The following is a 14,149-nucleotide window of genomic DNA, read 5'->3' as shown; positions in this document are numbered from 1 at the left end:
ACTTGCACGTAATTATTTACATTCTCTGCCTCTCTTTTTTGGGTGTGGGGGGGAAGTCGCCTAAGGTATGTAACAGCAATTTGGGGAGCCGATCTCATCTTGCATGTATGTTTTTGGGAGAGGACGACTATTACTGGGCCCTTCTGCAGTTAATTACGTTGTAACTCAAGGCATTTTTTCCAGTATTATGGTAATAGCAGTTCTTCTCCTACTGATCTCTTTTAAACACTTCTCCTGTTTCTAAGGACTGCTCCAAGCAGGAAGCTACCGTGGACCTGAATAATTGAAGCAATATTATCTATTGTAATAGGTACCTCTGTCATTTTCTGTTCCATTGGATTTTATTTTTTTTTCTTTTTGCAATAAACATCACACTACTAGCAATAACTTTTTCTGGAGTGCTTCAAGGGACATAAAAGCTGGTCCAGTAAACTGAGCAGTTGGTTACCCCAGCCTGTTCCTGGTTACACAGTTCAAACAAAGCGTCTGTCATCTGTTTCTCACTCAGAGATTCAAGAAAAATAACACTACCCTGCGATGCACTGGTGGGCCAGGACACTGCGATCAGCGCCTGGGGGCGTGTGTCACCTGCGGCTCTTCTTCTAGTCTTGGGTTTCAGGCAGAAAAGGGAAAAAGAAAACCTGCTGTCCCTCGCCCAGGGTATGCACGTCCCCTGACAAAACTCGACAGTGACTGCGAGATGGTTTTGCAGAGCTGTATTTCTTGCCGTGGTGCCCCCACACAATGTTGTGATCATCTGCCAAACGAGATGAAACGGAGTAATTAAGGATTGTGATTAAATAGTTTGGCTTCTGCTCTCTACCTGGAGAAAGAGCTTGTCTGGTTATATGTATGTGTGTGGTTTTTAAAGATTGTGTAATAAAGGAAAAATTGATCCAATTAAAAGCGCATTGCAAACCGCTCATTTTCTTATTAAAAACACTTCATCTCCTCCCTTTGGTGGCAGATTGGTTTTTACGGCCAGTGGGGATTAGGCTTGGGAACACAATGGCTACAAGACCCCTTTTATGCCGTCAGGTTGCAGAGGATAAATCTGATCTCCTTGGCAGGTCTCGCGTAACTTTATCTGACACTTCCCTACCCACCTCATAAACAAATACTAGAGTTTCGTACCTTAATTCATGCTGATACTCCCACAAGGGCAATATCTTACTTTTCACCGAAGCCGATACCTGATATTTTAAAGGTCTGGTGCAAATTCACTGGCACTGAGCGCTCAGTAACGGGACGCGGAAGCCTGGCTGCAGGCTTCAGCACCCGTGTCCCTGGCTCATCGAGGGGCTTTCTGGCTCAGCTTTGTCCTGCTGTAGAGGTGACATAATTGCTGGGGCTGGTAGGAGTGCTGCTGTGAGGGTTCACCTATTACTCTGGGTAATTTTAACAAATGCTGCAAAAAAAAAGTATTTGAAACAGTGTATTTAGGCAGAGCCAAAGGAGAGCTCAGCAGTTCGCCACTTGGCTTTCAAAGGCATCGGTACGTCAGCAGCACGTGCAGGTCTTCCCCCGGTCCCGCTGCCCAGCTGGGTTTGCTGATCTGGGTGAAGGTTTTCATCACTCGGGCTCATCTCAGATGATATGAAGCAGCTCTTTAAACAGATACGAGTTGCTAGTTTATCAAACATATATGATCCTTGCAGAACAACTGCCGTGCTGGTGCTGTTAGACTTACCCTGCCGTTTTATGAGAAGTTATGATTTCTTAGGGTAGCGGCAACTAAGCCGCAAGCATTTGTTCTGGGCAGCAACCGACAGCCAGGGTTTCTAAAGGGACAAGGGGGAGAGCCTGTTTCTTAATCCAAGGGGGCAGAGCTACAAAAGTAAAAACAAAGCCAGATGCTTCGAGTCTTTTCTATTGTATAGCTTAAGTGATTTTTCTGGGTCATTACGCAATGCGAGGATTTAAAGTTATTTCATTTTGCACAACTAATTACTCTACTTGCCTGGCAATTTTGGATTACAATGAACAGTGCATAAGGTCATTTAGCAGACTGAGTCACAGCACATATTTTACTCTAAACTAAATTTCATGGCAACCAGCTAGATTGTTTTTTCCTCCTCCGAATAAAATGTCAGAATCTGAGGTTTTGAAATAAATATAATGACATAAACCGCAAGCAGTAAGAGTGTTACAAAGTTAATAGAGTGGTTGTTTATAGGAACAGATCTCATGGACAGGGAAATTCTATATGCTTTACTCCTGACCAAGCAGGTATAAGGGAAAGCCATTATCTCCTTTAATAGATGCAAAGTTTGCCTTACAGCTTTCTTAATGCACCTGATTGTGTCTAGGAAATGAAAACTAAAGGTTCCTGTGGACTAGTTCAATCTTAATTGTGTTACGGCAGTACCAGACCTGAAGGGAGATGAATGAGACCTTCAGAGGACGGAAGGGATCCACAGACCCTACTCAGAAGAATATGGACTGCTATTTTAGCAGAGCTCAAGGCTGTATGCTTAAAGTGGCTTGTATTTTATGGAGATCTTTTGTCTAAACTGCTGAGTTCACAAGACAGCATGAAAACTGTAACCTCTTAAAGGTAAATACAACCAACGACATATGGTCCAAGAGAAGAGAAGCAAGTACTGGGCGGGCTGGTGGGCAGAAAGCCTTAGGGAATGTGATAGGACCTGTCAGGGCGCAGCCCCTCCGTGGACTATTTTAATGTAAGAGGCGTTACCGAGAGGGAACATCTTTCACATCTGTAGCAGCCACTTTCAAAGCTCAGCTTGCGGAGCGCCCAGCATGGCCCAGTAACCTCAGACAAGGAAATGCGAGATAGAGATCATAGGAAATGCAAGAAAAACCAAACGTTTCGCTCACTGCAGACCGAAAGCACTACTGCAACCTAACAGTTGGGTAGTGAAACCCTCTGAATCTCCTCCACCTGGGCACAGCGCATCCCGAGCCCATCAGCACCCCTCCCTGCTCCCCAGCTGCTCCACCTCCCTTGGTGGCAAGGGAGAGGAGCTCCTGCAAGCCTGCATGACCCCCGTGGCAGCACACCACCGGCACGCCATTCCTTTTTCCAACTTCTCCCAGCTGGAGAACAGAAGTCTCCCATGCTGAGGCTCAGCTAGACTGCACCACGTGAAGGAAAAGAGCTGTCACTCAAATGCTTGACAAGACGAGACCCTCTGCATTACTGCTGATAACGTCTCCATTTTCTCTAAGAGTCGGAGCACTTACAGACATTTGTTCTGCATTTTGTGTATCGCAGTGGGAATGAGCAAGCTGGAACAGCTCTTGGGGAAATCCCACCAGGGCTGTCAGATTTTGCTATCAGAGCAGCTCTTCCCTTTCCCTAACCAAGCTCTCCTCCGCCTCCTCGTCCAGCCAGACCGAGCGGCCACAGAGCAACCAGGTCTCTGATAAACCTTTAGCAGGGACTGAAGCAGTCCCTGGCAGGTGGATTTGCTGGATAGAGGGATCGCTCTCTTTCCTCCTGTACATTTTGTGAGTCTCTTTGTGGTGGGTTGACCCCCATCCTCTACCTCCAGTTTTCTCGCTGAGCGTGGCATTATACGGTGTGGAATAGCTCAGTTTGGGTCAGCTGTCCTGGCTGTGTCCCCTCCCAACCTCTTGCCCACCCCAGCTTATTCACCGTGGGGACAGAGTGGGAAAGAGAGGAAGCGCGAACGCTATGCAAGCACGGCTCAGCAGCAGCCGACACACTGGGGTGTTATCAACACTGGTTTAGCCACAAATCCAAAGCACAGCACCACAGGGGCTGCAACGAAGCCCGTTCACTCCATCTTGGCCAGAGCCAGCACATTCTTACACACAACAGGAGGTGGCTGGGGCGTCGCGTTTGTCCCCAGCTGCCAAACTAAGATGCTCACACAATTGGTACGAACTTAATGAGGTGCCATCAGCGTTAAATGCTGGCTTCGAGGGGGGAGAAAACCGATGTGGGCTCCTGTGGCACAGATCAATGGCTGGGTCGATCTTGAGGTGCCTGCTCGGAGGCCACTCCGATGAGTTAAAGCATTGCTTGGCTGCACAGAGCCAGAGCAAGCAGCCCAAAGAATGGGTTTTTAATCACGCTGCATGAAATAAAATTGGGGTTTGGTTTGGTTTGCTCATGGGCTAACGTGGTTCCTAGGTGGGGAGCCTGGGGAGATGAAATCTTTCCATGTCTGCCCTGAAAGGAGCGCGGTGCTCGGTGTGCCATAGCCACGCAGGCAGGCAGCTGTGCCTCTGTGCCTCTCTGGTGCTCTCATTTGCAGCATTCACTCCTGCAAATCCTTAGGAACAAGGCTGCGCAGCTCCCTCGCCTCGCCTCCCCCCAGCACACGCCTTATCCACTTGCAGGAGGAAGGGGAACATTTTGCATTCCTACAGGCAGAGCAGCCTGCAAACCAGCGCTGCCTGCAGCCCACCCGTCCCGGTGGGACGGTTGGTCCCGGCAGTGAGAAGGCACCAACTTTCTGCTGTCCCTGGCGAGAGCCAGATCGCTTTCTCCTCCTTTTGGCTGAAGGAAGCGCTCTGCAGACACCGACCCACGTCACGGGCTGCTGTGCCGGCTGCGAGCGCAGCGTTCGGGTCGCTCCAGCCCCGGCAGAGAGCCAGCGCCTGGCCCGGCGCTTTACAAGGAGTCCGGCTGCCAGCGGCGCGGTCTCTTCTTCGAGACCATGTTTTCAATTAGGGCTCGACATGCAGATTGTGTGCTTTATTGGCGGAGGCCTCCTCCTGAGGCCTGCTGATTGATTTATGAAGTTGATTAAAATATTAAAATAATTTTGTACGATGCTGCAAACACACCACAATGTGCATTTTTATCATATTTGGTGCAGTTCAATTAGCTCGAGACTCTCCTCTCCCCCTCCTCTTCTGACCTGCTTTGCTCGCTAACAAATTACAGTTATCCTGGCCTTACTTTTGTATTTATTAGAGATGATGCATATGTGCGCTCTCTGAGCAGTTCGGAAATGGGCTGGCTAGCAGCAGGGAGCCCGGCGGGCCAGAGCTGTTTCCGAGTGGAGAAGGCATCCAGAACTGTCTAGCTGGAGCTATTTATTCAGATCCTCCTTATGTCACTGGCAAAATGAGGGTAAATCAGTGGAGAAGCTGGGAATAAAATCCATCTACCATAAACAGCAAGCTCTTTCTCCTAGCTAACTGGCGTTTCTCCGGGAGAGAGCCCTGGGTTTCCTGTGAGACCTTCTTCTCTGTCCACAGAGCCAATCTCCCCTGGTATCAGCAAGAGCCCTGAACATCCTCAATGTCCTTCCAAGAGCATTTTCTGGACATCAAAGAGCTAAGTACAACACTGGTCCCCTCTGCAGTACCGACGGCCCCAAAGTTCAACCTCACCGACCCCACCAGCTACCGAAGCCACAGACGGAGCCACAGACGAAGAACAAGGTCGGAGCCAGCACCCGGTGTCTAAATGCCACATGGTCAGAAATTAAATGCTTATGTCCAGGCATTACATGCAAAACCCCCAGGGGATCCCTGGGGTCCCACGAGTGCTTTGGTGCTTCGTGGGTGGTGGGGTAGGATGCTCTGGATGCTCCCACCATGCCGGGGCAGCCCTGCGAGTGGCACGAGGCGGGCACGGCTCCAGGGGAATGGGTGGGAGCTGGGTGGGGAGCAAGGGAGCCCGCCTTGGCCAGCTGCATACCATGGACTAAAAAGGAAATCATTTTGTCAGCAAGGCACTGCTCGCCTTCAGGCCCTGTGCCACTGCGGGGCTTTGTGGTTGAGCCTGGGAACCACCGCTGCCCCTGGCCAGGGAGAAGGTGGGGGCTCAGAAATGGGAAATATTGCACCACTGGATCAAGTGTTGCCACCATTCATCTCCCCTCTGGCCCCAGCACCGTGAAACAGTGGCCATGCTCACGCCAGGCTCAGACTGCAGGATCCGCCTTTCCTTCCCACCCAACATCTCCGGAGAAACCCTGCATCTGTGTTGACGGCGCTGGGACCATGAAGCCACTCCGGGTCTGCTCCCCACCGACACGTTTGCCCGGGGATTGCAGGGAGCGCGCCCAAATGATTAATAACATTGTGAGTACATAAACAACACACCTCTACGACTCTTTCTCCTGCTAAACAGGGGCATTGCTATGGCAAACTTCATTTATCACTATTTAAAACCCAAACAAAAGAGTACAGGGTGTTATAAATATGCTTACAAGACGAGCTGCGCTGGGAAGACAGAGGAAAAAAATGAGCAGAAAGCAACGGAGGCAGCGGGCAGGCGCACACCTCTGCTGGCTTGCACGGAGCGAGGCTGCTCTCGGCAGCACCCGCGGGCAGGATGCAAGTGCCTTCATGACCTCCGTTACCATCAGCCCTATGACAGGCCTTATGAAACACCACAGATGTTTTTCGACGGAAAAATATCAGACCTGGGGAATATCCCCAGCTCCCTGGAGGAGAGAGATGAATTGGCAAATGGAAGGCTACAGCGATAAGGGAGTTTTTATAAACATAACCTAATTGTATTACTTCAAAGTCCTGAAGTTTATTGCCCTGTTTAATGATGTGTCTCGTTATTTATGGTGTAGCACAATGAGTCTGCCATGGATTTAATACACTTCCTTAAAGACCGTCATTGTCACAAGCAATAAAACGAAGCCATTCTGAGACAGCTCAATTATGTCATATCTCCATCACCCGACCCCGAGCACCCCCGGCATGCGGGGCCCACTGCGGCAGGGCAGGGGGCAGATGGTGAAGGGGGTCCCCCCGGGGAAGGATGGAGCTGGAGTTCAGCTGCTGAAGGGCAGGAGCAGGCAGGACGGGTTCGCCTGGCTCAGGGATGCTGCCCACGGACATGTGCCACCATCTCCTACTGCTGGGCTCCCAGTTTGGTCTGGGTCTCCTGTCTGTGCCCACTAACCAGCGTGGTGATGGCGTATGCACGGGGCAGAGGGGGTGATGGATGGAAAACAGCATGAACAATAATAGGCGTTTGTGCCCCTGCCCATTTCCGCTGCCCTCCTCACCTTTCTGGTACTGGAGCCAGAGCTGCTGCTGGACCTTCTTGCTGGGGAAGTGGATGGTGCAGCTGAACTCGGAGCCGTACAGTGCCTCCGCGATGTAGTGGGAGCCAAACTGCTGGATGAAGGAAAGCAGCTCCTCCCGGCTGCTGTCCTTGTTCAGGATCTTCAGGATGTTTGCAAAGCCTGTGGGAGGGAGGCAGGGGATCGACAGGTTGGCCAGGCAGGGCTGCCAGCCACGGCCGGGGGGAAGGAGGCCCAGAAGACCCCCTCCTCAAGACATACAAGTCCCCATGTGGGTGCAAAGCGCAGTTCCTCCTCTCTTGCCTCCATGGTCTACATGATCCTTTGGAATCCACAGCCTGCTATTTACCCTGGGCTGTGGCTCTGGCATCCTTCTATGATTCTTCTCCCTAAGAGATTTCTCAAATCAATTTGAAGGGATGTCCACATGAACGCATGTGTGCGCAGACACACATATCCACACACACACAAACACCCTCCCACCAGCTCCACCCGTTTTCCAGGCTGCTGGGACATCATCAACAGTCTCCCCAGAGGATGTGCTTGGCCTTTGCTTTACAGTAACGATAACCAGAGATGGTCTCCTGGTGTAAATTATTACAGATTGCACTGCAGACCATCCCCAGTGTAAATACCCTGCACAACCGATAACTGTTTTTAGGAAAGCTGGAGATGGCCCAGAGGGACATGTGGGGCTGGGCTGATGGCAGCTCCGTGGGTGTGCAAGGATCGGGGCATCTCTTGAGCAACGCCCCGCAGCACCCATGCAGACAGCGGGGACTGCTGCCATGGGACAAGGACATGGACCCTCTCTGCTCTGTGGAGATGAAATATCATGGAGGCACTGGTGACTACACAGCACCTCGGCATCATTTAGAGCTGGCTGATATCATCGTTTTGGTTCAGTGGTGGAACTGAAAATATACTGCAAGAAAATACGTCATAACTGTCACTAAAATGAGGTTATCTGGCTGGTTGGTTGGTTTATTGAAGGAGAAGGCTGGTTTAATAAAAAAGCTGGAAGAATTCATTTTGAGCTGAACCCAAATATTTTGTTCAGCTCTGAGCAGGTTATTTTGTTCTGGGGCTGTGCAGCCTGTCTGCACTAAATCTTGTTTTTTTCTTTCCCCATTTAAAAACAGGTTGATTTTTAAATAAAAAATGCTGTTTTGAAATGAAAAGGCAAAACATTTCAGGTCGCAACAAAATGTTTCAGCATTTCTGAAACAAAATGTGTAGCTATAAAAACATGGAAGTGAAATGTTTTGACGTTTCCAGGATCCTCCTGCCCGCCCCTTCTTCATCTGCGACTCCTTGCTTTATATGACACACATTTACAAGCGCTTTGGGTCCTTTTGAAACCACATTTTTTCAAGAACTTACTGTTTGTCTTACATACACATATACACAACCACCCCCATGTGAATCCTCACCGCAGTGTTGCTTATTAGCTTGATCCTGGCTCTGACCCCAGCTCTTGGTTTGTGCAACCGAGCTGCACAAACTCCCTGCCTCAGTTTCCCCCCTGTAAAAAGGAGGAAAATCTCCCTGCCTGCCTCTGCAGCAGTGCTGGGAGGACGAGTAACTGCCCAAGCAGAGCCTGGAGGTGGGAAACGCTGGTGAGATGCTTGGCATGACTGTGCCTTGGGGCAGAAGACCACCACTCACCCACCCACGTAGACACACGTCTCCCCACCGCTAGAAACCCTCACCTGCAGAGAGGGTGATGGAGCTGAGCTTCACCCTGTAGAGGTTGCTCCTGACCCGCCAGTGCTGCACCATGGGGTAGCCCATCGCCTCGTCGTACTTGATGTCCCCTGCAAAGGAAGAGCCAGCGCTCAGCCCCTGCTGACCCAGCGGCCGCGCTCCGGGGCACGCTTAGTGCTCACACCGAGCAATGGCTTTGCTACACGCCGCAGGGGCGAGAAATGGGATGGTAGCAGGGATGGTAACCTCCTCCGGTGGTCATGCCATGGGGTCCCCAGGGTGCTGGCAGGACCAGCACTGTGGTGGCGGCACGCTGCGGCTGCCAGGAGCTCGTGGGGATGGAGGTGCTGCCTTGCCTTGCCGGGGCGGACTCGCACAGCCCATACGCTATTTCTACCCAAGGGATGCCGGAGGGATGCTGTGAAGGACCCCGAGATGCTGGGGGTGCTGATGCCCCTTGGGGACCATGCTGGGATCCAGGGTGGGAGAAGGGGCTCTTGCTGCTGTGTCTGTCCGCAGCGGGGGCTGAGCCTGGAGGCACTTCGTACCGGTGAGAAGCTGGAGGTCAGGAAGGGGCTCCGAGAGGACGCCGCGGCACTGCTCCTCCACGGGCAGCGGGATCACCATGAGGCCGTCGGCCAGCTGGGGGAAGTCCTTGATGAAGTTATTCTCCCTGCAGAGAAAAGAAGACAACTGCAAAGCAACGATGCAGGCCACGGCCGGGCAAGGGGGCTGAGCCGCCCCGGCGGCATGGGGACAGATGGCTCAGGAGGGCAAGGGACATCTCCTGCAAGCAGGAGACCTAACAGGGGATGGGGTTTGCAGCCCCCACCGCCAGCTGCCCCTGGCTCCGCAGCCCTCTGTGGCGATGCTTAATGAGCTCCCTGGGGACTGTGGCTCCGTTAGCTCTCTGGCAGCGTGGGACCGCTCTCAGCCTGGGGACCCAGCCACTGGTTTTGGCCCAGATTTTCAAAGTGTGCCACTGGAGAGGGGGCAGACAGCAGCGAGGAGAGAGGAACGGCTGCTACACCCCAAAGCTGCCCCTTTCCACCGCCTGCAGCATCTTCCCAGTACAGGACTGAGACCAAGCACCAGACCAAGCCCCACTGGGGCTCCCCATCCCAGGCAGCATCATCGCCCCCACGGCTTTGCCCCTGGCTGACTGGCTTTCCAAAAGGAGGAAAAGGTACATTTATAGAGAGACACCAAAAAAAAAGCTGGCGCGTGCAGCTCACAGTGCAATTTTACCACACATGCGGGATCTTTTCTAACCTTGGCAGGTATAACATTGTATAATAGGCCCCTAATGAATTGTTTCTAGAACAACGATACTGGGGAAATTATTTGAAATGGTGAACAGACAGGTCTCTGGGAGACAAGCCTCCCCTGGCAAGCAAAACGCCTCGCGCCTGCGCAAAGAAAACGAGAGGGGGGATTTTAAATATTGATCTTAGAGCCAAAATATAGGCCAGGAGGCTCTGCATCCTCCGGGTGCAGAGACAAAAGGGCAGCTGAGCAGAAAAAAGGGAGGTTCCTGCAAAATCAGGTCAGCCCCAGGAGCTGGGGGAAGGCTCAGGCTGGTACCGCCTGCCCCAGCTGCATTTTTCTGAATACATTTTCCTTTAAACAGCTGCTGGGTTCACCCCCATTCCCCCGTTTTACCCCCTGCAGCTTGTCCCTGGGAGGGATGCTCCATCAGGATCATCCGGCGAGTGGGGACACCTTGGCCACCTCCAAGGGTCCCACTGCAGTGAGATGCCGGGCTGGTGGAGCACTTCCCTAGGGCCCTCTTGCTGCTCCAGGGTCAGGATACGGCCACTGCAACCTGTACTGGTGGCGAGCAGGAGGCCATAGCCCCATGCAACCAGCCTGGGGATGCTCCCAGCCCCGAGGCAGGCGAGGAGCAGTGGGATGAGCAGCTGCAGGTGGGGACACACGAGTGGGGCTGAGCATGACTGTGGAGGCAGCCCTGCCACCAGGCAGCAGCCTGCCTTCACGCTGCACCCCTGTCTCAGAGCCGCCGGCACCTGATTGCGTCTCAGGAGCTTCACTTTAGGCACTGCCGGAGAAAAAGTGACTTATTTGTCTGAGGGGAAAAGCCTCTCGCTCACACATGTGCTCACAAATCTCCTATTGATCATGCTGAGTGCGGGATCCCCGTGGCGGAGCGGTTCTTTGCTATTCTGAGCCCTTTGCTGTCTTAGCGATGCAAATGGGGAACTGCAATTACTGCCAGAGCCGGGAGCTGTGTGGGTGGTGGGAAGCAGGGGCTGCAAAATTAGGCAAGCCGGTAGGGAACATGGGAAGGACCGTGTTGGTGTCTCTGCTGCTCTGCCTCAGCAGAAAAGGGAGAAAAGCATCAGCGCTACAAAATCCCAAAGCCCCGCAGAGGCGCGATGCCGCACTGGGAAAGCGGGATGCAGCTGCACTAAGCCCGCCTGCCACCCTGGGCACGGGGACCGTCCCCTCCCTGATGGGTCAGCCCTGCACCCGAGGGTGAGCGCAAGGGCCAGGCAGGGCACGCCAGAAGCCTGTCCAGCCCTGCATCCCACCTCCGCGAGGTCCAGGAAGGACAATGACACTGCCTGGTGGCACCTTCCCAAGTGCTCTCCCACCGCCCCGCACAAGCGGACAGACCTGGCGGTGCCAGAAGAGCTCAGCCATGGTGGACAGAAACACGCGGCATGGCCGACACCAGAAGACTGCATTAACCCTGTGCCCTGCACCCAAGCGCGGGGCAGAGAAGATGCAAAGAAGCAGCATCTCCTCCTTCCCCCAGGCAAACCCACCCGGACCATCTCACCGACACCCGCCTGTGCCACGAGCCCACAGACCACCTGGGCACGAGCCCGGCTCATCTGGGCGGCAGGCCAGCCCCTGGGGGCTGGTGCTCCATGCACGGGCAGCTGAGGAGGAAGAAGCTGGAGGAGACGCACAGCAGTGCGAGGGGAACCCACAAGCAGGGGCTGCTGCTCAGAGCTGACGCCTCTGTGAAAAGGTATTTACCGAAAAGCCGTGCTCTGCGTTGCCGCTTGCTATAATGCCGTTTGCTTTAACTGCTCCGCAGTTGAAAGGTTGAGGAAAAACAAGGGGCAAGCGCGAGTCAAGGCGTGGGTGTACACACCGGTGTGTGGCCACAGCGTGCTCCCGTAATGGGAGGGAGCAGTGCTACAAGGCAGGACTTCAGGAGCAGTTCGATAATGCATTTCTGCTACCAAACCCTTCCTGCATCTCCTCCCTCCCTCCCCATCTCCAGCCCCCTGCTCCCTGCCACCCCAAAGCAGGGGTCAGCCGCAGCCCCACGGAAGGGAGCACCCGCTGGGCGCAGGGTCCGGGCAAGGCGCGGCCCCCCTGCAGAGCCCTGCCAGCCGGCACTGCGCCGAGCCCCCGCTGCTTCTGCGGGTGCAGGAAGGCAAACCGGGAGGGCAGATGATGGGGACACCCCAAACCGCTTGTGCCAGGCAGCTGGTGCCCGCGGCGTGCCCGGCGGCATGAGGGCCGTGTGCTGCGGAGCCGCAGCCGGCAGAGGGCTGTATCTCCTCTTCCACTGCGCCTTATTAATAACCCTGCGGCTCGCAGCGCTGCTCACCGTAGAGGCACAAAAAAGAGTTTCTGCCAGGCTTTTGTGCTCTCTGGAAGCTCTAATCAAAGCCGTCGGGGCTCCGCGCGAGGGGCAGGGATACGGACGAGGGGAGGGATGTGACAGCATTCCTGTGCATGTGCCGCCACACGTGCCTCCATCTGGGGCCCGGCCGAGCCACTGGCACCTCTGCAGGGGTTCATGCCAGGGGGTCCATGCTCTTTCCAAGAGGCACGGCGGTGCCTTCGTGACCTCGCGGTTCGTACCAGCCGTGGAGCCAGGTTTAATCCCATGGGATCAGGAAAGAGCCCAGCAAACCCGCCGGCTCCCAGCACCTGCTAGCCCCACAGCATCCTCCTCCGTCTCTTGTTCTGCCCCCCAGCATCTCCCCAACACTCACGGAGCAGATGCCCAATAGTCGCAGGAGCAGCGAGTGTGCTGCTCTCTCCAGCACGATCCACACTGAATCCGCTTGTCGACTCGCAGTGCTCTCCTGGTGGGGATCCGAACATTTCTCGGGGCATTTTGCAGATACCGAGTCATTATACAAGGAAATGCTGTTTCTCCCTCACAGCCCCGGTCCCCAGTAGCATCTGACCCAGAGTACGTCCCTGCCTTGGGAGAGCTGACTTCCAGATAAACGAGTCTTGATGCTGGGAAAGGTCAAACGGCCAAAGGCTTTACTGAGCTCTCATACTGGCAGGGTGGGCTGAGGAGGAAGGCAGTTGCCTGGATTAAACTGAGTTCAAAATCCTGGCTTTGACGGACACTTCGTGTAACCTTGGCCAAGTCATAAAATGCACCCGCTGCCTCGGGTGACACAGATAACAGACAACAGCTCCCTCCGTCTCGGGGTGCTGGTGGGGTAAAGGCAATTAGCAGCTGCTCAGGTACCAGGAGGAGTGCTCAGGCAGTGAGAGCCTGCTGTGCCGGTGTTCTCCTGTCCTTCTGAAACTAGACAGACAAACTAGAGATGTTTTCAGGGAATCTGACCTTAAATAATACACCCAAGGTCACGCAATACAGCCGTGGCACGGTGCAGCGTAGGGCTGCATTGCTGTGCTCTGCAGTGCTGGTATCATCTCACGCAGCCAACTGGAAGTCTCCAAAAAGGACCAGCATCCCACAGCATCCCTGAGCAAAAGGGGATTTTGGGGGGAGCAGGAGAGCCCGATGCAGGCTCTAGGGAGCAGCCAGAGTGCTGTGGTCCTCCTGGATGGGGCCACAGCCGCCGGGTCCTGGTCCATGGCACGATTCTGCTGAGCCCTGGAGCACCTCATCCCCTTGGCGAGGTGCTGAAAGCCAGGGCCAAGATCGCAGTGGGATTTTGGCCCTGCAGTAGTGAAAGATCAGCTGGTGACGCACACTGATTTCGTTTTCCTGTTAGCAATGCCATTGGGTGAAGGAGCAGCTTCTCCTTCTTGGCTGAGCCGGCTGTGGCTTCCTCCCTTCGCACTTCGCTCCCGAAGGACACGGCCTCAAGGCCGGACTTTGCCCGCCCACCCTGTCGGAGACCCTCCTTGCTCCTGTACAACTCCCACTGCAAATCCAAGCATCAGCTGGCATGGGGCTTCCGGCCTCCATCCGCCACTGACAGCAGATGCACACCCTCCATCGCAGCAACCGGGCAAATATATTCATGAAGGGGTAAAAAAAAAAAAAAATAAAATGACCCCACAAGTGATTAGCTGATGCCCTGAAGCGTGAGATTTAATTACCCTTATCTGAGCCGGCACAGCTACAAATGTTAATCACATTATCATCCAGCGTGCTTATGTTCAGCAAAGTGACTATGCGAGGACTGCGCTTTCTGCTATGCAAGTCTGAGAAGACGCCTTCTCTGGCAAGAATAATTTATTAATCTTACTTC

The 14,149-nt window shown here is 53.8% G+C and overlaps 1 protein-coding gene across 3 annotated transcripts in view; it reads right to left on the bottom strand.

The window, feature by feature from the left end:
- ASTN2 (astrotactin 2) overlaps positions 1–14,149 on the bottom strand; it is a 365,413-nt gene that overhangs the window by 122,545 nt on the left and 228,719 nt on the right. For all 3 annotated transcript variants that reach the window (XM_072883508.1, XM_072883509.1, XM_072883511.1), the window contains 3 exons: positions 9,248–9,372; positions 8,705–8,809; positions 6,975–7,154 (listed from right to left, as the gene is read on the bottom strand). In XM_072883508.1, the coding sequence (XP_072739609.1) occupies positions 6,975–7,154; positions 8,705–8,809; positions 9,248–9,372 (410 nt within the window). The remainder of the gene's footprint in view (positions 1–6,974; positions 7,155–8,704; positions 8,810–9,247; positions 9,373–14,149) is intronic.

Source organism: Ciconia boyciana, chromosome 18 (assembly GCF_034638445.1).
Source record: "Ciconia boyciana chromosome 18, ASM3463844v1, whole genome shotgun sequence".
NCBI classification, from domain to species: domain Eukaryota; kingdom Metazoa; phylum Chordata; class Aves; order Ciconiiformes; family Ciconiidae; genus Ciconia; species Ciconia boyciana.
The sequence above is the reverse complement of the archived record's forward strand: the minus strand, read 5'-3'. Positions and strand labels throughout refer to the sequence as shown.